The following is a 25,554-nucleotide window of genomic DNA, read 5'->3' on the forward strand; positions in this document are numbered from 1 at the left end:
GTTGAGTGCAGAGCTAGGAAGCTCTCTGCAGCCTCGGCAGCGCCGGTTCTATCCCGGCAGACCAGAGAGATACCCATACGGCGGGGCAGACCTCTCCTGTCTCGACTGCTGCTCCCCTCAGCAGTGTATTTCAGTCAGTCTGCCTGTTTTGTTCTCCATTCTGTCTCTGGTGAATCCTCTCACCCTCCCGCACATCTTACCTGTACCCTGGTTCTTGTAAGCATGAATAAATAAATGTAAGAAATAATGGGGTGGCAACCAGGATCTTGTGTTTGTTAAGCAGGGTTTCTTTAATCCTTCCTTGCTTCAAAAAATACATGAATGCCCTACAAAGCATGGATGCAACTATCCTTGTAAAGATCAGTATCAATAATGCAAAATTCCTGTTCCTGAGCTTTTGGGCAAATGATAAAGGCTTTCTGGGAAGGGGACTTCTAACTTATGGTGGAAGACTGGTCCAAGGCCATTTTTACTGGCTATAGGTGGCATCCCTGGAACTAGAGGGGGCACACAGCACTTCTTTAAATTGAAGTTTCTTGTGCTCACGATGAAACTGAATTCTGTCTAGACAACAGATGTGTTTATGTCTACAAAGCAAAGGACAACACAGTAACTCCTGGTGGCAAACTGAATAAAACTAGAGTAATCTTGGGAAAGGTAACAAGGGCCTGTGGAGAGAGAGTAGTTACGGTTGTGCCCAATCAACCTTCCTGGTAAGGCCATAGAACACAGAATCTGCATGAAACTATACCCCACATGATTTATAAATATTGAAAAGCCAAAAAATAAAATTGGATTTGGCTTCTTGTAAAAAAAAAACCAACAACAGATAAATAATAACAGGGAGGTATGCTTGTCTCTACTTCCTTCCTATCTCCCATCTTCACTCTTATTTCTTAATTCCAGTTCACTTGCATTTCATCCAGTATGTTATTTTTTTTTAATTTTCCAAATGAAACATTTTTATTTGTACCATAGGTAGACAAAACTTGTTTAAATGTACCTACTTAACTGCTACCTTTTCGTGCATCAAACTTCTGTCTGTGCTCACATTCCTTCTGACTGAGGGTCATCTTTTAAGTTCCATTAATGAAAGCCTGCTGGAGGAAAACTCTGGTTTTAATCTGATAATTTCTAAATTTTATCCTTTACAAAGAAAGATAGTTTTGATGCTTATAGAAGCAATGAGTGATAGTTATTATGCTTACCCTTTTGTAACTCTTTTATCCATTTTCAATTGTTTTTCTTGAAAATGCTGCTTTGTGTCTGATTGCCTGCCTTTGCAAGTAGTCTGTGTTTTCCTGGTTCATTTGAAGGTGGTAGGTCTGGTTTTGATATTCTACAGTTTCGGTCCATGTCTAAATTGACCTATATTTCTGCTTACCCTCCTTGTCATTTAGGCTCCTTTCATTTAATCAACATATGATTCCACCTTTTAAACTTTTAATAATAGATGGCTAATATTTTACCTTTGATAGTTAAAATTCCTTAAACATTAGAAGATTCTAACATCTCATTTTTATCCTTTCAGACTTCAGTCATGGCAGTTGACTAACTTGTGGTTTTGACAATCATTTATTGGGTTCACAGTATTTTGATTTTTGTCTGTCTGAATTCTAAGTGTCAAAATTTGGGTATTTGGGTTGCTTTCCTCCAGAGAAGAATCTTTTTTTTTTTTTTAACTTAGCTAACTGAGATAATTCACATATATAATTCATCAACTTAAAGTGTACACTTCAATGGCTTTACTATATTCATAGTTATTACTGCAGTAACCTTTTAAACTCTTGACTATTTTCATCACCCCATAAACACACAAACCCACTAGAAGTCACTATTTACTTTTCCCCAGTCCTCCCAAACTGAGAGAACTACTATACCACACACACACACACAAACACACACACACGCATATTTCTGGGAGGGACAGTCGGTCGAGGGCAGCCCTGAACTGATTAGTGCTCTGTGTTAGAGAAGTGTTTGTCATTAAAAGCCTCACAATTCATTCAAATCCTTTTAGTTTGATATTTACCTTACAAGATCAAATTTTACTTCACAAGAGAACTATGAAAAGCATTACCTTGTAAAGCCTATGCATCCCCCAAGAAAATACATACTAATGAGATTGCTATCAGATGGCTTTCCTGTTAATCCAGAAAGGAAGCAAGATATCCTTCATTAGTAACGATCCAAGACTAAATACTTTTTCCTTAACCATGAATCAAAGTCCCCATTTCAATTCATTACCTCTTTTCACAGACTCCCAAGATATACTCCTACAATTATTACTTGGTTTTCAACTTATCGAAATCTGACTTTCTCAATAACGCTGACACTATCAGGCCTGACTCTAAAATTTCAGGGAAAGGGCAGGGAAATGAGAAACCAAATTAGACATGAGTAATCATTAGTGAATAGGTTAGTGAGGACTAAATCATTCTGACTGAGCAGATTCCTTCTGTTACCTAGTCTGGTAGGTAATGAATCACAAGTAAGCAACAAGAGATTTCCATTTTGAAGTCAAATCTTGGGGGTGAGAGTCTGTCTATCCTTCTCATTATTAACTCTTGACCCACACATCCAGACCTTGTCGGAGCCACTAAGATCATCCAAGGTCTCTTGACCTGCTTGTTGTGATCCCTTGCCCCAGATTCAGTGGGTTTCCCCTGGGCCCTATTCCTCCACCTCTCCTGTTAGTGTGATTTTGATTAGCAGCCCTTGATTGGATCGCTTGTGTGGTCAGGCTTATGCTGCCCTCTGCAGGGTTGATGTGGAATTATACACTTTCTTGGCTAGTCCCCTTTCTTCTACTATTCTCTTAAAAGATTTTTTTTTTTAAACGGAGTACACATTTTTCTCAAGCGCACACGGATCATTCTCCAGGATCGATCACATACTGGGGCACAAGACAAACATCAACAGATACACCAAGATTGAAATCATACCAACCATCTTTTCTGACCACGAAGGCATCAAACTAGAAATAAATCATAAAAAGAAGGCAAGGAACTATCCTACCTCATGGAGATTAAAAGCCACACTACTGGAAGACCACTGGACTAACGAGGAGATCAAAGAAGAAATTAAAAAATTCTTTGAATTGAATGACAAGGAGGACACCAATATCCTAAATGTATGGGATGCAGCAAAAGCAGTAATAAGAGGAAAATATATAGCAATAGAAGCTCACATCAAAAAACAAGAAAGAACTCAAAGAAACAACCTAATCTCGAAGCTCAAGATCTAGAAAAAGAACAACAAAAAAACCCCAGAACCAGTAGAAGAAAAGAAATAATAAAAACCAAAGCAGAAATAAATGAAATTGAAACTAAAAAAACAATCAAAAGATCAATGAAACCAAGAGCTGGTTCTTTGAAAAAATAAATAAAATAGACAAACCCCTAGCCAGGCTCACAAGGAAAAAAGGGAGAAAGCACAAATACACAGAATCATAAATGAAAGAGGAGAAATCACAACGGACACAGCAGAAATCAAAAGAATAATCAGTAACTACTATGAACAGTTATATGGAAACAAGTTAAACAATCTAGAGGAGATGGACAAATTCCTACAACTCTACAATCACCCAAAGCTAGATAAAGAAGAAATAGAACACCTAAACAGACCAATTACAAGCAGCGAAATTGAAATGGTAATTAAAAACCTCCCCAAAAACAAAAGCCCAGGACCTGATGGATTTACAAATGAATTCTACCAAACATTCAGAGACGAATTAGTGCCTATCCTTCACAAACTCTTCCAAAAATTGAGAAGGAAGGGACAATACCAACACGTTCTATGAAGCCAATATTACACTAATACCAAAACCGAATAAGGACAACACAAAAAAGGAAAACTATAGGCCAATCTCCCTAATGAACACTGATGCAAAAATCCTCAATAAAATTTTAGCTATCAGAATCCAACAATGTATCCATAAGATAATTCACCACGACCAAGTTGGATTCATTCCAGGGGCACAAGGATGGTTTAACATCCGAAAATCAATCAACATTATCCAACACATCAACAAAAAGAAATATAAAAACCATATGATAATATCAATAGATGCTGAGAAAGCTTTCGACAAAGTGCAACACCCATTCATGATAAAAACCCTTGATATTCTTGGGATACAAGGAACATACCTCAACATCATAAAGGCCATCTATGACAAGCCAACAGCCAGTATCATTCTCAATGGTGAAAGCTGAAAGCAATTCCATTAAGATCTGGAACAAGACAAGGATGTCCACTCTCACCACTGCTTTTCAATATAATACTGGAAGTCCTAGCCAGAGCAATAAGACAAGAGAAAGACATCCAAGGAATCCAAATAGGAAAGAAGAAGTCAAACTATCACTATTTGCAGATGATATGATAATATACATAGAGAACCCCAAAATCTCCACAGAAAAACTAATTCAACTCATCAATCAGTTCAGTAAAGTGGCAGGATACAAAATCAACACGCAAAAGTCAGTAGCCTTCCTATACACAAACAATAAATCTGAAGAAGAAGAAATCAAAAAAACCACCCCTTTTATTATCGAAACAAAAAAAATCAAATATTTGGGAATAAATCTAACAAAAGAGGTAAAGGACCTATACAAAGAAAACTATAAAACACTGTTAAAAGAAATAGAAGAAGACACAAAGAAATGGAAAGACATCCCCTGCTCATGGATTGGAAGAATAAACATTATTAAAATGGCCATCCTACCAAAAGCAATATACAGATTCAATGCTATTCCAATCAAAATCTCAATGGCATTCTTCAAAGAAATAGAACAATTATTGATGAAATTCATATGGAATCACCAAAAACCCCGAATAGCCAAAGCTCTACTGAAAAAAAAAGAAGGAAATGGAGGCATCACACTCCCAGACTTCAAACTATACTACAAAGCCATAATCATCAAAACTGCATGGTATTGGAACAAGAACAGACATACAGACCAATGGAATCGAATAGAAAATCCAGAAATAAACCCACAGATTTATGGTCAACTAATCTTTGACAAAGGAGCGAAGACTATGCATTGGAGCAAAGAAAGTTTGTTCAATAAATGGTGCTGGGAAAACTGGGTCGCTACATGCAAAAGAATGAAGCTTGACCACTACCTCACACCATACACAAAAATCAACTCAAAATGGATTAAAGAACTAGACATAAGACCTGAAACCATAAAATACATAGAAGGAAATATAGGCGAAACACTACGGGATTTGCACATCAAAGACATCTTTACAGACACATCACCCAAAGCAGTGATAGTGAAGAGAAAGATAAACAGCTGGGACTACATCAAATTAAAGAGCTTCTGCACAGCAAAAGAGACAATAACAAAGACAAAGAGAAACCCCACCAACTGGGAGAACATTTTTGCACCCAACACTAATGATAAAGGACTGATCACAAAAATCTGCAAAGAGCTGATGAGACTCAGCAACAACAAAGAAAATAATCCAGTCAAAAAATGGGCAGAAGAGCTAAAAAGAAACTTCTCTGAAGAGGAAATGCAAATGGCCAACAGACATATGAAAAATGTTCAACATCACTTGTAATCAGGGAAATGCAAATCAAAACTACCATGAGATACCATCTCACACCAGTGAGAATGGCACATATTAAAAAAACTAGCAACAACAAATGTTGGCGAGGATGTGGAGAAAAAGGAACTCTTGTGCACTGTTGGTGGGAGTGCAAACTGGTCCAACCACTATGGAGAGCTGTGTGGAGATTTCTGGACCTACTAAACATAGAGCTTCCATATGATCCAGCAATTCCACTCCTAGGTATTTACCCAAAGGACACAGAAACATCAATTCCAAAGAGCACCTGCACTCCTATGTTTATAGCAGCACTGTTTACAATAGCTAAGCTTTGGAAACAGCCCAAATGCCCAAAAATAGATGACTGGATCAAGAAGATGTGGTACATATATACCATGGAATATTACTCAGCATTCAAAAAAGATAAACACATGCAATTTGCAGCAACATGGATGGCACTGGAAGGGATCATGCTCAGCGAAATAAGCCAAAAAGAAAAAGAAAAATACCGGATGGTCTCACTCATAGCAGGAATCTAGAAAACTTAAATAAGGGACCAGGAAAATGAATATAAGAAAGTGAAAATCAAAATCAACAAAAACTATGAACCAGAGACACTTTTTGGGGGGGGGGGGCGGGAGGGGAAGGATTGGGTCAGAATGGGGCGTTTGCAATTGTATGGGGGAATATAAAAATAAAATTTAATATTTAAAAAAAAAAAAAATAAAAAGCACAAAAGATAACTATACAAAAAAAAAAAAAAAAAATACAATCTAAAAGAGAAAAGATAGTATTGTAAAGATGTCAATCATTAACAAACAAGTAAATTTAATGTAATTTTAAAACATTAAGAAAAGTAGTGTTCACTATAAAAGTGTTTTCAATATAAAGACATTTATTTTAAAATTAAATAAAAACATACATATAGAGACTTCAGTTCTATTCCTTTGTTAGTATCTTGTTTTAGTGGTCCAATTCCAAGTGTCTTTAAATGTCTTCTTTGCATTTTATATTTTTACATTATCCATAGTGAAAATATATTGCTTCTTATTTGAAGAACAAATACTTGACTATTTTTAAGAATAAAATACAAGATAGAACAAATTAAAAGCAAGGAAAGATAAATGATAAACTGGGGGAAATATTTGCAATAGTGGCAATAAATAATAAAAAGTATTTATCTACAAGACCTGTTCTGAATCATATCAATCACTTCTAAAAAGACAATCTCCTCAAAACGAAAATAAAAGACACAAAGATTTATTTGATGGAAAAGTGTGATTAACCTTTTACTGGTAATAAAATAAAAAACTGTCAACATGGAAATTCAATTTCTTCATCAAATTTAAAATAATAGAAAATATAATATTTAGTGCTAACAAGGGGTGGTATAGTAAGCAACAACTTGTTTTTGTTAATGCTGTGTAAATTGGTTTGATTTCTCTGAAAATCAACTTAACACAATTGTGTGAAGATCCTGTAAGCTTGATACATTTTTTCTTTTTTATTAATTATGTATTATTACATCATTATTCATTTTTGTACAAATTTGATTTCTCCTCTATAAGAATTTGTCCTGGTGAAAGAAATAGAGGTGAATATCTTATGTGCAAGTTTGTTCAGTGCTGATCATTTTAGTGACAACTTAAAAAATGCATTAATGGATAGATGAATGATAGGGTCAATACTTAAGCCTGAATTTAAGGAAATACCATGTACCATTTATTTTTGAAGCACACTTAATGCTTCAAAAGGCTGCTTTGTAATAATCATCATAAAATATTACATGAAAAACATGTTTCCACTATTGCACACATATGATAATTTTTAAATTTTGTAACCAAATGCTTGTATAAAACAGCTGAAGGGGGCATGTACAAAAATTAAAAGTGATCTTATTTTATTCTCTTTATTTTCTTGGATTTACAAATTTTCTACAGTGAGCTACATTTGTTATATAACTATAAAAACAAAATGAAAGTGTAGTCATAGTGATGAAGTTGGCAATATTTGCTGACCATATAATAGACTTATGCTTTGTGCTTTATATTCATTTATTTTCTTCTCACAATAATGGTATGATTTAAATGCCATCATTATTCTCCCCATATTAGAGATGAAAAAATGGGAATAAAGCAATTATATATTTTTGTATTTGAGCAACTTTGTAATTACATAGAAATTCAATGATGGTGCCTGTACTTAAAACTGTAATCAGAAAAATTTTAAATAATAAACCACTTGGGTTTTTAGCAAAGCATATTAAATGAACATAACCTAAAAAAAAAAAAAAAAAAAAAAAAAGATTTTTTTTTTTGGTAACAGCTTTCTTAATAAATGACAACACATGCTCAGGGCAATGCTGTTGAAGAACCTGACCTAATCCCATTATATTCCTCCAAATAGGTACAAACAAGCATAGATACAGGGGCTTGAACTTGCATGGAAGCAATACTGTAAAACATCTCCTCAGTGTCCTGCAAAGTCTGAGCACACTCAGGCGGACGCGCAGGGGGCCAACTGATCGCCTACGTCATGAAAATCTAAATAGATGCAAACTGCGGCTTGGCAGCTGAAGCCAGAGAGAAGGATATTTTAACTGAGGTCGTGGGCCAGGTAAGATCAGAATCATAAGCCCGACTTTCATCACTTGCAAGCAAGTAGAGAGCAGTGCTTGGTGCTACTCGGGGGAGCCCTAACCTGGCTTGCAGAGATCATTGTCAGGAGGTGATTCTTAAGCGAGCGTGCCGAGAAGAAACCCACTCACACCTCGAGCAGTGCAGGGCCCTTGAATAATTTAAGGAGAGACGTGAACAACAAGCCACAGAGGAAACCTGGAGGCACCAGAGCCTGTGGAGCGGGCAGCACTGGGTACAGCTGGTTTCAGGAGAGCGGGTTTCAGGGAGGTCGGTTATGGAGCAGCCTGGTGGGCAGAGCCCGTTAGAGCGCGAGCACAGAGCCCCGAGGCTGGCTGGCTCCCGCAGAGGCTTGGAGCAAATCTTGGGGTGCAAGGCTTCTTCCCGAAGGACAGGAAGGCACTTGAGGGGCCAGCCCTCTTAGGCATATGCATGACTAAAATAATGGAGACTCCACAATTTTGTCACTAGCATGAATAAGGAAGGGGCAGTGGTTTTCAACAGAAATTTTTTAGCTGAACATTTCCAGATCAGAAGTCCAATATGGGTCTCAGTTGGTCCCTGCCCCTTAGTATTGCAGGCAAATATCTTTACAAAGAAGATATTATTTTAGATGTTTATATTTAGGTGTAATCCCAACTGTGTCCCTAAGACTTTTAATGTACACTAACAAGGTATTTTATTTTATTTCATAAATTACATACATATATGATTTATGTACATAATATATAAAATACACATATATTACAATATATAATACCATCATTTATTTAATGGATTCATATTTCCACAGCAAATTCAATAAAACAGGAATTCTACGATATATTTATTCAATTTTTTTTAAAGATTTATTTATTTTTATACAAGAGCTGGGATACAGGCCAGAGGTGCTGGAGGGTGAGAGGATTCACCAGAGACAGAGTAGGGAACAGAACAGGCAGATAACAGAAATATGCTACTGAGGGGAGCAGCCCGCATGACAGGGAGGCCCTCATTGATTCTTTTATCTCTCTAATGTACTTTGACGCTTATGCTGTTCTTCATGATGAATTATTTCTTATTGAAAAGAAATATATATTTTAACCACTGAGATTCTTCTATATATTTTGCATTTTCACTTACAGATTGAATTATTCTTAGGACATTTAGAAAAATGATTTGTGTGTGTGTGTGAATATGTCTTCAAAAAGATTTAAAAAAAGATTTTTTTTTTTATAAAAAAGTTAATTTTGTGATTATTTGGCTCATTTACTGGGTTCTGTTAGGAGATATAAATTGAGCCAAGACAAAGCTTGGAATGGGACAGAAAAGCTAAGTGGTATAGTAATTAAATAAGATTGGGAAAGTGAGTCTCCAAAATTTAGATTTTTAGATCTGTAAGAGACCTTAAATTACATATTCTAGAAATTTTACACAGGATTATATCTGTAAGATTCTGACAAGTGCACATAATTCAGCACTCTTTGGAAATCTTCAAAGTTTATGTGTCTTGGGCATCCCTGTGGCGCAAGGGGTTAAGCACTGCACTATGGCACTATGAAGCAATCTGCAGCCTCTGCAGCATTAATTCAATCCCCTGCCAGCCAGGAAGCAACCCACATGGTAAGGCAAACCTCTCCTGTCTTGCCTACTGCTCCCCTCAGCAGTATATTTCAGTCAGTCTGCCTGTTCTGTTCCCCACTCTGTCTCTGGTGAATCCTCTCACCCACCACATGTCTGGCCTGTACCCCAGCTGTTGTATGCATAAATAAATAAATCTTTTTTTTTAAAAAAAGGTTATGTGTCTTAAAAGACACTAGTAATTGTCTTCAAACAAGATTTTAGAAAAGTGATTTGTGTGTGTGTTTGCATGTTAGTGTGTTTTCAAAAAGATAAGGGTTTTATAAAAAAGTTAATTTTGTGATTATTTGGCTCATTTACTGGGTTCTGTTAGGAGATATAAATTGAGCCAAGACAAAGCTTGGAATGGGACAAAAAAAGCTAAATGATATAGTAATTGAAGTAAGATTGGGAAAGCGACTTTGCCACCATTTTGATTTTAAATTATTTTCACTCTTATAAACCACAGCCTATCAGATAAACTTACTTTCAGAAATGTGTTTAACATTTACCCAGGTCTGCAGAAAAAAAAAGAAGTGGGGCCAATACATTAGCTTCAATTTCCTATATTTGTTTTTAAATTTTGTTACTTTAAAAATTAAAGATAAATTTTATAGATAGTGAACCTACATTTTGACATATGTACATTTATATATTGATTTATATCAGACAATATACTTTTTAGAGTGTGTTCAAAAGGGTTTGAACATCATTGCTTATCTAATAAAGTGACAAGTGTCTGATATCTAAATGTTGGGGACTTGTGAACATAGGTACTATAAAAGGATTTTTTGTTCAGTGGTTTTTATTGAAGCCGGTGATCAAAATGGTATTTGTTGAGACAAGAAAATTTCTCACATTGAGTAGAGACAAAAAATAAACTTTACCATGTAAAATGTTGCAGAGGAAGAAAACTCCTGTACTGGTTCTGTGACTGGGGTTGAGAATTCAAATGACAAAAGACAGATAATCAGGAGAAAAGCATAACAAATTTACCTGTTGTTAATGTTTTGATAGTAGCATGAACTTTGATAGTAGCATAGCAGCTTTTATAGAAAAGAAATGATGAGCCTAAGAAACTGACAGACCTGAGAGCTCATCAGCTATTTCAACAAGAATGAGACTTTGTGGAGTGTGTGTGGAGGGCCAGGAAGAGCCACTGTGCCTGCAGACCAGAGGGATAAAGTAGGCGTGTAGGGGCAGGATGGGCACTGAGCAGGTTTCCTATGATCTGGCAGATAGGTAAAGGAGGAGTCCTGGAGCCCTCGGAGGCTTTCTCAGGCTTTTATTGAGCTTTTACATGCACTGCAGCAACCAGGTACATGCCACGCAGGGGTTCCTGGGGGCCTGGAGGCCTCAGGCCTGGTGGCCTCCAGCAAGTCTTCTGCTTTTTCTCTCTTGGTGACTGTCTCAATACTCTTCTCATGGCCCACAGAGGCAATCAAGATAGTTTGCAACAATGTACCAACTGTAGGTGCCCCATCAGGCAGGGGCAATCCTAATGGTGGGAGGGCAGTAGAGCCTGAAAACCTTTTACCCTATAGTGTGACACCAGAATGGAAAGGGGGATTTGAGCTGGGGGCAGAACATTGAGAGAAAATGAGCAGGGCATATATGGAGGAAACTACTGGAAGATAAGGGCTATTTTACCTTGTCACCATTTCCTCATTTCTAGTGATAAGAATGCTGTGCTCCTGGTACATGAAGGGCATGTTTCCATGGGAAATTTTATGTCCTGACTTCAGGCAGGAAAGGAGAAAGTCCGAGAGCCCTTCTTGCAGCTGCTGTTTCTGTGCACTTTCTGCTCAGTATAATCAGTCTGCCATAGTGGCCTATTTGGGGGTGGCCCGTTCTGATCCCCTTCATGAACATATGCAGAAATACAAACTTCCATGTAGACATCACCCAACTATGAACTCATTGTCAACTTTTTTCACCTAACCTCAAATCTCCTTTGTAGGCGCTTCCTGAATTATTTTGAAGCAATTTGAATAGAATATATAATGATGTACAAAACATAGATTCAGAAAGATTATTTCAGTTACCTAGGTTATTTCACTTTCTCTTAGAAATTTTATCCATTCATCATTTACTTGAACTTTGTTATAGCCACTATTATGATTTTAGCCACTTTTCTTATGAATGGGGGTTTCTGGATTTAAAGGCAGATGTTGAGTGAGTGTCTTCTTAATTCAGTCTGGGTCCATCAGAAACAAAGTAGTCATAAGTGATTCCCTTCCTTGATCTTCCAAATACATTTGATGATTAATGGCAGCAAAACCTGTGCTCTTCCCATGCCTGTCTTCCATGTTCCTACAAACTACACTCTTCTATCTTGTTCTCTGAAATTGTGTCTTGAATATGACTGGATTACTAGCCAAACCAAAGACTCCTTTTGACCTCCCCAAGCACTGTTGACTGACATTTTCATTGTTCTTCACAATATTTAAATGCTCCCAACATTTAAATGTACAGAGATTTTAAAATTGATATTTCTGCTTTTGAAAATCAACATATTAAAATTTGAATTTGTTTTCATTTCAAAAAGCTAAGCCAAAATACTATATCTTCTTTGAGAATAGATCATGAACTTTGACCTTGCATGGTTCCCACACACCTTGTATTTTTCAATCATTTTGCTGCCTGCATAAGGGCTACCATAGAAATTTTTTGTATGGAATGTCTCCTCACTGCCAACATTCCTTTTACTTTGACTGTCTAGATATAAAGAACACTGTCTCCCATGCTGGATTATTGCATATATGTTGTAAATGCTTTTCTTCAATGTCTATCTAACTCCTGCGTCCATTCCCAGCTCCAACTCTTACATGGGTTTAATCCAACTTCAATATCATTCTCTAACTGGAACCACACGGCATTTATCTAGGTAACTTAGATTTTTGGCTCTCACGGTGCTTTAGGCATCCTAAAATGATATTATTGTGCTCTTTATACCTGGCCCTCAATTCTCATTTGAAGGTGAATTTGATAAGGCTGTGATCCACCTGGGTCACCACCATGGGTGAATGCATTTTCTGTACTCTGAGAGGAGTGGACTTGTTGGATCATAAACTCTAGAAGTCTCACTGTAGAATTGAGGATAGTGGAGAAAGAGGGAGAGAGTGGAGAGCAAGGTACAAAAGGAGCCCAATGGACTATGGTGGAGGACTGTGGGTGCATTGGTGCGGTGAGGAGGTGGCCCTATGACTGAATCGTAAACAGTATTGTAAACCAATGCTACCTCAAATATTAACTAATTATTTAACTAATTAACTAATTACTTAAAAAATTGAAAAACAAATAGGGACTAAACTAAAATGGAAACTAAAATGGAAAAGAAAAAAAAAAAGAACACCATCCATGGGCCTCCCTTGGTGGCACAGGTGGTTGAACACAGCACTGTGAAGCTGTCCGCAGCCTCTGCAGCACTGGTTCCATCCCGGCCAGCCATAGAGGGTCCCACATGGCATGGCAGACCTCTCCTGCCTCACCCGCTGCTCCCCTCTGTAGTATTTTTCATCAGTCTGCCTGTTCTGTTCCCTGTTCTGTCTCTGGTGAATCCTCTCACCCTCCCGCGCATCTAGCCTGTACCCCAGTTCTTGTATAAATAAATAAATAAATCTTTAAAAAAAAAACACCATCCATGAAACAAAATGAAATCTTCCACTTATCATCTCATGGTTGATGATAACAGATTTTCACCCTAATATTTATAGCATGAAAGGACTTAGAAAACTTTATCATTTAAGCTCTTAGGTATTTCCTTACTCAGAACTTAGATTCTAAAAAGAGAAAATGGTTGCATTCATCCCTCTGCAGGCTCATAATGATTTGAGAAGATGAAACAAATGCTAGTTATCACAGAATTGGTATCATACATAAGAGGAAATAATTTTATTGATTCCAAACTCAGGAGAGGTCCTCCATCATCCAAATGAATGAAACGCTGTCCACTTAAAATTGAGAACTCTGTAAAGTTTCCAAACTCTGATACAAAAATGCAGTTAATTGTATATTCCCTTTTCCCCCAGTTACAGATAAGCAACTTGCAAAAAAACATTCCTGAAAAGGAAGGAAGAATATTTAAATGTTACACGATCATTATCTCTCTGCCGTGCTTCTATTTTACATCAATACTGAATAAACCAAAGTGTCTAGGAAGATATACATGGTATTCAAAGTCATTATTCTTTGTCATGGCAGCAGTAATGTTCAAGAATATCTTCTTCAGAATCTTTGTTGGATTCCATGGAACATTTCTTCTGCATCCAGTCTGTTTGACACAGGAATTAAGAGCATCTCCTTTTCTTCCAAATACTGCTTACCTCTGGGGTTCCAACGCCCCAATTGAATTTTGTGATGAACTTCATGATATACATATAGATATGAGCCTCTTCGCTTTATCAGGAAGCCCCCGGAAACAGATCACAGAGCAAGGTATTGCCCTGTTTTATATTCATAAACTTGGCTACTATCCTTTTGTAGAGTTACACACAGGTGAAAATGTGAATGGAGGACTCCCCCAGTTGGGATGTCTGAAAAAACATTTGGATAAGGCTAATAATGACATTCGCTATTACATTGCATCGAACACCCCGGGCTTGGCTGTAATTGACTGGCCAGAGTGGAGGCCTATCTGGGGAAGAAACACGGGTCTTAAAGAGGTTTACATGGAACGATCCATTGAATTGGAATTAAAAAAAAATCCATCATTTGCTTATTGGCAGGCCATAAGAGCTGCCGAAAACGAGTTTCAAGAAGCAGGAAGAGGTTTCATGGCAGAGACTTTAAAATTGGGAAGATCACTACGGCCGAAATCCTTATGGGGTTTTTATTTCTTTCCTGAATGTTACAATAAAGACTATCAGAAACCCGAATTCACTGGAACTTGCGCTGATATAGAAAAGGAAAGAAATAATGACCTCCTCTGGTTGTGGAAAGAAAGCACAGCCCTTTACCCATCCGTTTATTTAAATACCAGAATAACAGCAAAAAATCAGGCAATCTTTGTGCGGAATCGCGTGCAGGAAGCCTTCCGGATTTCACAAATACAAGATCCTAAGAACCCACTTCCGGTGATTGCATATTTCCGTCCAGTGTTCACCGATAAGCCTGAGATATTCCTTTCTAAGGTAAGTAAATCAAGGTATGGAGGCTATGGAATAGTGTCCATCATGGTGTTTAATGGAATTTAACATCATTTTTGAAAGATGGGAAATTTAGCTTTGAATAGCCTTTAGGATTATGCACGCAGGTAGCACGCATCATTACATAAGTGCAAAATAGAAAGCTTTAATAGCTAATGTGTTTGCAATCATGGCGAATAAGGTAGCACAAACAACATTTAACTAAATTTATTCCTATTTCTTTCCTGGGCCTACTCTCTTGTCAACAGAAGCAATTAAAATCATAATAGGAACTTTACTTTATTATAATTAGTCTTTTTCCTGGTCCCTTATTTAGGTTTTCTAAATTTCTGCTATGAGTGAGACCATCCGGTATTTTTATTTTTCTTTCCAGTTTATTTCGCTGAGCATGATCCCTTCCAGCTCCATCCATGTTGCTGCAAATATATATATATATTATATATATATATATATAAACACTAAGCTTGGTATTGCTTTATTTATTTATTTATTTTTATTTATTTATTTACACAAGCACTGGGTACAGTCAAGAAGCGCGAGAGGGTGAGAGAATTCACCAGAGCAAGAGCGGGGAGCAGAACAGCCAGACTGACGAAATACACTGCTGAGGGGAGCAGTGGGCGGCAGGAGAGGTCTGCGCGCCATGTGGGACCCTCCTCTGGTGGCCGGGGAGCAGCCGGGGATCGAACCAGCGCTGCAGAGGCTGCGGGCAGCTTTGCAACCCAGCGCTCAACCGCTGTGCCACCGGGAAGGCCCAGTTTATCTTTTTTGATTGCTAGATGAAAATGCATACATTGTGCAAAAATGAAAAATAATGTAAAAAAAATATATAAAATAAAATTTAAAAAATCATAATAGGAACTCCATATGTTTGGTATCTAGGGCAGTGGTTGTGTAAAAGTGGAAATACTGGGAAGTATTTAAAAATACTTTGCAGACGGGCCTCCCTGGTGGCTCAAAGGGTTAAGATGCAGCACTATGAAGCTATTAGCAGCCACCACAGCACAAATTCGATCCCTGGCCTGGGAGGTGACCCAAATGGTGCAGCAGACCTCTCTTATCTCGCCTGCTGCTCAGCAGTTTATTTCAGTCAGTCTGCCTGTTCTGCTCCCCACTCTGTCTCTGGTGAATCCTCTCACCCCCCACACTCCTGACCTGTACCCCAGTTATTGTATGCATAAAGAAATAAATCTTTAAAAAAAATACTTTGCATCTTAGCTTAGGTGTCACTGTCCCATGTATAACTCTTTCAAGTTATTCCAATATGTTAACTCTTTCTGTTGCATCCACCAGAATGACCTTGTGCACACAATTGGGGAAAGCATGGCTCTAGGTGTCTCTGGACTGGTAATGTGGGGAGGCTACGAAATAATCCGATCTTTGGTAAGTTGTATTGGTAGGCAATGGATCAAAACATTTCTATTTTTAATGATTTGGGGGATTGTTGTGATATTAAAAAATAAATACTATGCTTGGCACATGAATACTGACTGAATCAAATTTCTTTTCATTTGTGGTTCTATTGTGAGGCAGAATCTCTGTAGCTGTTTCTGTGAGGAAATAAATCAATGAGATTAATTAAAATTCTCTAGACTAGACAGTTAGTAAGTAGCCAAATGAGGACTATAATGTGATTTTATGACATGGTGTTTGGCTTTTTTTTCCTACCACACTTACGTGTCTCAGAAGAGGCTGTGTCTTAAAAGAGCTGCAATAAGTCAACATGCATTCCTTTGTTCTTTCCTTCATTTAACTGCTATTTATTGAGCAATTATTTATTTGATTATTCATTGAATGACAGTCAGTTGCAGGGGTCAGCAATTAATGACTGTGGACCAAGTCTGGCCGGTTGCTTGCTTTGTCCAGCTCCTCAGTAAAGACTTACTGATATAGTTTTAAATGGGAAAATAATCAAAAGAAGAATAGTATTTCAGAATAAGTAAAAAAATATGGAAACTAATGTGCCTGCTCATGTGTTGAGGTGCCCAGGGCTGCTTTGCACTTTCAAGGCATGAATATATCATTAAGACAGAGATTGTATCATTTCAAACCTTAAAGTATTTGCTGTCTGGCTTATACCCCAAATCTTTGCCAACCCTTGAGTTATTGAATACCTGCTGTGATTAAATGTCAAGTAATTTTTAGCAGCTGGAAATGTAATAATGAACAAATCACAGGTCCTCTTCCTACATTCTCAGAGCTGGGAATGCAAGTAGAGATAGAGCAGGTCAGGAGGATAAACGCAACAAAGAGCCAGGAAGCAGGGTGGGCAGGATGGAGCGTGATGGAATGGTGATATTTTAGATGAGGCAGTCACAGGATACTCTGGTGAGGTTGTGCAGCAGAGACCTTCTGAGTTAAGGAACCAAGTTTCTGGAGGTAAGTGCAATGGCCTGCAGGCTGCAATGTGCTTTGAAAGAAAGGATGAGAAGGCCAGTGGGACTGGATGCAATGAGTAAGGAGGAGAAAGATAACAGATGTGGTTCTGAGACAGCAGGCAGTCATGTGTGGGCTTTTGCTCTGAGATGGGAAGCTACTAACATGTTTGAGCAGAAGAGTGGCAATCTCTGATGAACAAGTCAAAAGACATACTTAGCTCAATTGAGAATAGAAGGGAGAAGGGCTGAAGGGTAAGGTGGCAACAGGGAGAGGAAACTAATGCAGGCTTGGTTCATAGGTGTGGGCAAGTGTTTGGCAGTGACTTTAATCCAATATTAGAACTGAGAGTATGATGAATAGAGTGTCTAAGAGAAGCAGTAAGATAGATGCCTCCAAGACTTCAGACTTGAAGGAGAAGACTCTGAGATGGGATGAGCATCAGGAGGAGCAGCGCAGCAGGGGATGCAGAGGGAAGAAAAGGGAGTGGGGAGTAGGGCAGGGATTAGGGGTGAAATCAGGGATTGTGGACAATCAGGTTAGTTTTTCAATGTATTACTGAATTTTTTTAAAGCTTTCCTAATGGAGAAGGAAGGAAACCCTCATTTTCCACAGCTTATATTTAGTAGTGTCTATTTTAAAGAAAACCTGTTCATTAGGGAAATGTATCTGGTTTGTTTATTTTTTTTCCTGTTTGGTGAGATTTTTTTTTTTTCATTGTCTCCAAGTGCGTTTTCTTGTGCTTAAAACACCTTTCACTATTATGATCTAACCTTTGTCTCTCTTCCTTTACTCTCACCGTTTTTTAATTCTGTGCATCAGGTTTTTATCACCCACCTCTTCAAACCTTTTGACTCAAAGCAAGAGTAAAGCTGTCATATGAGCTCTGAGGAATCAGAGCTGACTTTGTCCTTCATGGTGGATGTAGAGATGCTAGTGATGTGTGTTCCATGGAAAGTGTGATGGACTCATGGCCCAGAATAACCATAATTTTACCTCATGTATAAAATACAGCTGTTACCTTTGATAAGTTATTTTAAAATAGTCTCAACTCTTCTACCTATTTGGCCTAGTTCTATAGACTCTATTTGGTCACCAGTTGAAGAAATAACACAAAATAACATTCTGAGAAACTGAATTAGTCTCCAACATAACAAAGCTAATACCATAGCATAATCTTTCATATTTAGAAAATCATTGAAAGATTATGATTCTCCTTCATGTATTTCTCACTTTCATTACTTGATTCCCAAATCTGTAAAATCTATTTGGAGCACTTATCAATTTTATGACAGAACCACTTAAAGATTTTTCTTTACTACATCTTTTTTTTTAGAAAAAGGAACTCAGGTCTTTGCTTTTACTCAGATGAGGAGTGAATCAGTTATTTCCTAATTAGTAGGGTGAATCGACATAGTATTTGTCACACTTTTTTATTGTATTTTAATCTGTACATTCTTCTCCTGTGACTCTCAGATCTTCTTCAGCATTATTCATACAGAGGGTTCTCTCATCTTCAATGTGGCTGTTTTCTACTTCATGACAGTGCCTTGGAATCGTTGCCATGTGCTGTGTATATATATTTCTGCTGCTTTTCCAATTTATGATCATTTTGAAAGTCAGTTATGATCATTACTTTCTGCTTCTTTCTATGGCCTTTGTAATCAATAGAGCAATGGATCACTTGTTGTGTTTCTTCTGATTCATTGATAACTTCAGAGCATTTAATTGCAAGTTTACTTGCAATGACTGGAACTGACTTGAAACAATTATTTTCAAGTGTAAGCAAACCATTTCCTTCCATTCTGTTTTATTCTTTTCAGTGATGTGAGTGAAACAGCTTCTAATGGGCTCAGCTCATAAGACCTGATTGCTAAAAATTCAGGAATTTTGTGATCTTCTTTTAACATACAGTCATTATTAAAACGTAAGTTAAAAAAAATCTTAGAATAAAATATGTTATGTGAAAAAACAATAAGTACCCAAACTGTATCAGAAAATGACTTCATTATATGCATATTCCGTCGATTGTTTCCGTGTTAGTTCCAAACTATAGGTGCTCCCCAACCTACACAATCAAACTGTTTAATAATGGGGTACTTGATTTCCAGTGTATTCCCAGTGATGTCTGGTTGGCAGCCTGAAATTGACCATGGCAGATCTTTTATACCATGGATATTGCAAATGCCAGCCCTTATCTTTTAGAGATTCAGTTTTAGGCCTCTCAAGAGAGTACATCTTGAATAGGCTAATGATTCATCAAACTGTTCCCATCTTACCTTTCTGTTTTCACATAATTTTGTCTCTGTGGACAAATACGGTGTCATCTGTGCTTGGTATAAATTCTCACATGGACTCTGCACTGGGGTAAGTGTGATATTGACAGAGTCCCTGCGCACATGGAGTTTGTGTGAGCTTTGGAGGATTAGAAACAATTCACAAACAAGAGAAATATTTGATGTTAAAAGTGCCTTGTAGGAAATAAAAGAGAGAGAGAGAAGAGAGAGTAGACAGGAAAGGTGTGTTGTGAGCAGGACATTGTCTAATGAAAGCTGTGATTTAATGACAAGGTGGAGTCAGCCATGTTCAGAATTAGAGGAAAGGGCATTTCAAGCAAAGGGAGCAGTACGTGAAGTTTGAAATGAAGCTGCCAGCTCGTGAAACAACTGGTATGTCCAGTGGGTGAGGAGGGTTAACTAAAAGGAAGGAAGGATTAAGCATATTTCCTGCATATTAGTATGCAGGAAAGAGAAGTTGAGCTTTGTTCCAAACACAATGAAAGGCTATTGGAGGGTTAAGAAGAGGCTTTCTATTGGTGCTCTAAAAATTACAACAGTGGTTTTAAAAATTAAAACAGTGGTTTTAATCAGTAGAAATTTATTATATGAACATTTCCAGGTCAGAAGTCCAACATGGGTCTCGATATAAACCAAATCAAGGCATCAGCAGGGTTGCAGTACTCTTAGGCGAGGAACCTGATTTGTTCCTTTGGGTTTGACAGAATTAATTTCTTCTTGATAGTAGGTATGAGATCTCTATTTTCTGGTTAACTGTTGGTCTAGAGACCACTACATCCTTTAGCTCATGACATTCTCCTTTATCTTAAAAACCAGCAACGGGGTTGATTTTTTCTTACTTGGATTTGTTCAACTCTTTGTATCTTATTTTATAATACCCACTAGAATCTGTTCTGTGTTTCTAAGAATTCACATAATTAGATGGAGAGGATCCTTGCAACTCAGCTTGCTGTCCCAATCAGTGTTCACACCCTTCATCATATCTATAAAGTCCTTTGCCATGTAAGATAACAGAGTTTCAGGTTCCAGGGAATAGATTGTGGACAGCCTTGGAAGGCCATTATTCTGTGGAAAGGAAGGTAACAGGAAATAGAATCAAGTGGAAGCTGCCAAGATTCCTCCACTTCTCTGTTGACCTACCACCACTTGCTTGCTCTGCTGAAGACTAGAACCACTACCTCAGCACTGTCATCAGAAAGAAAGTGACTATCCTTTGTGTTTCTAAAAGGACAGTGTCCCAGTTTTAAGACACGCTAGTCTCAAGATGAGTCATTTTAGTTACTCATCCCTCAGACTCTCAGATAAATACATATTTAAAAGAACTGCTTGATTCACCCATAACATGAACTAAAGGTCACATTACTATACAGTGTATTCAAATGAACCTCAGTTGTTTTGAACTAGTAATTTAGAAACCATGTCTTTCCAATGTTATTTAAATGTGCGTGAAAAAGTTGATACTTATTATATTTATAATTTCTTGAGGAATAATGATACAATGGGTCATATTTTAAGCACTTTTATAAACGATTTATCTTTTCACCACAGCCCTATGATGTCCATGCTATAATCATCACACAGATGATGAAACAAATGCAGAGGCTGAGTAACCTGTCCCAGTGATTGGATAGGAATGTAAGACTTAGAGTGTTTAGAAGTTTCCTAAATTGACACAGCTATTATTCGTGAAACTGAGACTCTGATCAGGGTAGTGGGCTCCACTACTCTAATGCTCTATACTAATGCTCTAACTACTGTACATTCTGTGCCTTACCCACCCCCATAGTTTGTGAATTATTGAGAAAGACAATGGCTAGTGTATGTTAGGTCTCAGTTGGTTATTCTGTGACATGAAATGACATGTGAAACTTAACAAATGTTACTACTACATTTGAAATAGTAAAATTCTTGCTTGTGAAGGTAAAAATGATAAATTAATTCCTATCTCTCCCTGGGCCCATTTTTTCCACACTTCCTTAGAAATTGTTTATTGCTAGCAGTTAATTATATAGAAACTAACTGCCCCTTGTTATTTTCACCTTATAATTTTACAGGAAGATTGCAGAAGCATAGACAGTTTTGTATCAGAGACGCTGAACCCTTACATAATCAATGTCACCCTAGCAGCCAAAATGTGTAACCAAGTACTTTGCCAAGACAAGGGAGTGTGTATACGGAAAAACTGGAATTCAAGTGACTATCTTCATCTGAACTCAGAAACTTTTGCTATTCAAGCTATGAAAGGTGGAAACTATGCAATGCATGGGCACCCCACAATTAAAGACCTGCGGCATTTTACTCAAAATTTTCGTTGCAGCTGTTACGCCGGTGTCAATTGCAAAACGACAGTGGATGTGAAAACTACTGATAATATTTATGTATGTGTTGGTCACGATATTTGTATAAATACCCTCGTAAGCCCAAAACTCAGTGATAAATCTAGGTGGAATAAGAGAGCTTCTATTGCTTATAGTAATGTCTCATTTTCTACACCACTTGCTAGAGTAGCCCCATGTGTTCCTGAAAAAGACCTCAATGAGAACCTCAAAACCAAATGCTTAGTGGAAGTTCTCTCCAACAACCTCCAAGAAGATAATCAGAGTCATATATATATTCAAGACAATAAAAATGAAATAATTTCTTCCAGTACAAGTTCAGTGCTTATTAAATTTCCTTTCTACATACTTCATGTTTTGATAGCTTTTACATTGATATATTTAGTAATTTAGTTTAGATGATTTTTTATGCACATGCTAATACTTAGAGTTTTGTATTTGAAGTGTTTATAAAAAATACATAGTTCAGATAATAGTTTGACTTGTTGAGAAAAGATTATTTTCTAATGATCACATTAAACTTTAAATTATTATTGATGGATGAACAAAGGATGTTGGCCATCACTTTAATTTTCAAAATCACAGAATTGTGTCACTACTATAGCCATTGATAAAACATTATGACTAAATCTACATTTGATTTGAATCTTGAATAGTAATGGGGCAAAGATTTTTTTTTTTGTATGATGTTTCATTTATATTTTCTGAATGCCTTGACTCTGTAGCAAAGATTTTGCATACTGTGACCGTACATATAAAATGCAGAGGTAACTGTTCTGTTCTTATTCTTATAAAAACTGATTGTAAGGCCTCTAACACCTTTAGACTAGGTTTTCCCTGTGAAACAGGAAGGCTTGGATAATACAAATTTATTGCAAATGAATGTCTTTCTAAATATTTTGTGATTCATAATAAAAAGGTTAAGAAAATATTCATGTGGAAATGTAGTTATCTTTTATAATGTAGTATATGCTATTCAGTCCTGAGCATAGAACCATGGATTTTAGTTATGTCAGCTTAATCATTTCTTCCAGGTGTGTTGTATAAAATGGTAATCTTTAAAAAGTGATTATTCTATAACTTTTGCTTTTGATTAAATATCTTCAGAATTCATATAGAAAGTATTCCAAGTTTCTTTTCATTTTTGATTGTCAATTTTGTCCTAAAATGCCTTATATCTAAGTATCCATCTATGTTGTATTTATTTTCTGCCAGGTTCAGTAGGAGGCATCACAGATTCAAGAGGAAGGAGCATGCACTTATAGTTTGTTGTATATTTGAAGAAGACAGACATTTCAATTGGAAAATTACAATAGTGTATGGTAAATGTTATGATAGAAATTCAGCATGCTTTGGCATACAAGCAAGAATTTGGGGAACAGAGAAGATTTTCAAGGGTGTCATAAAACTAACGCGGGTCATTGACTTCAAGGTTGATTAGCAGTTGGGTAGTGTGAAAACTCAAGACAAAGGAACTTGAAGAGGGGAGAACATTAAGTGTGATGTTTAGTGTGGTGAATGGTGGTTAAAAACCACATAATGAAAACCTTTGTACATCATACTAAGGCACTTGAACTTTCTCATGAAAACACTCAAGCCTGCTGGAGGAGACCTTTGGTTTTAATCTGATAATTTCTAAATTTATCCTTTACAAACAAAGATAGTTTTGATGTTTATAAAAAATGTACAGAGTGATAATTATTTCTCTTCACATTTTGTAGATCTTTTATCCATTTTGTACTGCTGTTCTTGAAAATGCTGCTTTGTGTCTGATTGCCTGCCTTTATAAGTAATTGGTGTTTTTTTGGTTGACTTGAAGGTGGTAGGTCTGGTTTTGATATTCTATAGTTTTGGTCCAGGTCTAAGTTGGCCTATTTTTCTGCTTATCATCTTTGTAATTGACAATTTCTTCCATTTAATTAAATTTATGATTCCATCCTTTAAACATGGATATTAAATATTTTGTATTTGATAGATAAAATTCCTTAAATATTGGAGGATTCTATATCTTGTTTTTATCCTCTCTGACTTCACTCAAGACAGTTTACTAACTTGTGTTTTTGGCAATCGTTCATTGGGTTCATAATACTTTGACCTTTGTCTGTCTGAATTCTAAGTATCAAACTTTGGGTTGCTTTCCTCCAGAGAAGAATTTTTTTTTTTTTATTAGCTTAGCTTAACTGAGATAATTCACATATACCATTCATCAATTTAAAGTGTACATTTCAGGGGCCTCCATGGTGGTGTAGTGGATAAAGTTTCAGTGCTATCAAGCTATTGTCAGTCACTGCAGCCTGAGTGCTTGAGTTTGACCTTGCAGCAGACAGAGCCTGGCTCACCCACTGCTCCCCTCAGCAGTGTATTTCAGTAGATCCACTTGTTCTGTGCCCCTCTCTGTCTCTGGTGAATACTCTCAACCCCCACACCTCTGGCCTACACCCCAGTTCTTGTATGTACAAATAGATTAAAAACAATCTAAAAAAATTAATTGTACATCAGTGGCTTTACTACATTCACAGAGTTATTATTCCAGGACCCCATTAAAAATTTGAATATTTTCATCACCCCGTAAACACACAAACCCACTAGAATTCACTATTCACTTTTCCCCAGTCCTCCCAATCTGAGAGAACTACTATACCCCCCCCCCCACACACACACACATTTCTGGTAGGGACAGCCGGGCAAGGACAGCCCTGAACTGATTAGTGCTCTGAGTTAGAGAAGTGTTTGTCATTAAGAGCCTCACAATTCCCTCAAATCCTTTTAGTTTGATATTTACCTTACAAGATTAAATTTTACTTCACAAGAGGACTGTGAAAAGCATTACCTTGTAAAACCTATGCATCCCCCAAGAAAATACATACGATCCAAGACTAAATTCTTTTTCCTTAACCATGAATCAAAGTCCCCTTTTCAATTCATTACCTCTTTTCACAGACTCCCAAGATATACTCCTACAATTATTACTTGGTTTTCAACTTATCGAAATCTGACTTTCTCAATAACTCTGACACTATCAGGCCTGACTCTAAAATTTCAGGGAAAGGGCAGGGAAATGAGAAACCAAATTAGACATGAGTAATCATTAGTGAATAGGTTAGTGAGGTCTAAATCATTTTGGCTGGCGGAGTGGATTCCTTCTGTTACCTAGTCTGGTAGGTAATGAATCACAAGTAAGCAACAAGAGATTTCCATTTTGAAGTCAAATCTTGGGGGTGAGAGTCTGTCTATCCTTCTCATTATTAACTCTTGACCCACACATTAACAGATCTTGTCGGAGCCACTAAGATCCTCCAAGGTCTCTTGACCTGCCTGTTGTGATCCCTTGCCCCAGATTCAGTGGGTTTCCCCTGGGCCCTATTCGTCCACCTCCCTCTCCTGTTAGTGTGATTTTGATTAGCAGCCCTTGATTGGATCTCTTGTGTGGTCAGGCTAATGCTGCCCTCTGCAGGGTTGATGTGGAATTATACACTTTCTTAGCTAGTCCCCTTTCTTCTACTGTTCTCTTAAAAGATTTTTTTTTTTTTTTGTAACAGCTTTCTTAATAAATCACTACACATGCTATTTGAAGATCTTGGCCTAATCCCATTATATTCCTCCAAAT

General features: G+C 37.1%; 1 protein-coding gene across 2 annotated transcripts; it reads left to right on the top strand.

Annotated features, from left to right (window-relative positions):
- The first annotated feature begins 8,093 nt into the window (after positions 1 to 8,093).
- LOC119246272 (hyaluronidase PH-20-like) lies at positions 8,094 to 23,878 on the top strand. Of its 2 annotated transcripts, XM_037512607.2 has the most exons (5): positions 8,095 to 8,172; positions 13,823 to 14,923; positions 16,232 to 16,321; positions 21,666 to 21,989; positions 23,163 to 23,878. In XM_037512607.2, exons 2-5 carry the CDS (start codon positions 13,988 to 13,990, stop codon positions 23,169 to 23,171), a joined length of 1,359 nt encoding a protein of 452 aa, XP_037368504.1. In that variant the 5' UTR covers positions 8,095 to 8,172; positions 13,823 to 13,987; the 3' UTR covers positions 23,172 to 23,878. The 2 variants fall into 2 exon arrangements, with proteins under 2 accessions (XP_054548599.1, XP_037368504.1); XM_054692624.1 differs by lacking the exon at positions 23,163 to 23,878 and having other exon boundaries at positions 8,094 to 8,172; positions 21,666 to 23,000.
- The last annotated feature ends 1,676 nt before the right edge of the window (positions 23,879 to 25,554 follow it).

Source organism: Talpa occidentalis, unplaced genomic scaffold (genome assembly GCF_014898055.3).
Source record: "Talpa occidentalis isolate TD23 unplaced genomic scaffold, MPIMG_talOcc4v2.1, whole genome shotgun sequence".
Lineage (NCBI taxonomy): Eukaryota > Metazoa > Chordata > Mammalia > Eulipotyphla > Talpidae > Talpa > Talpa occidentalis.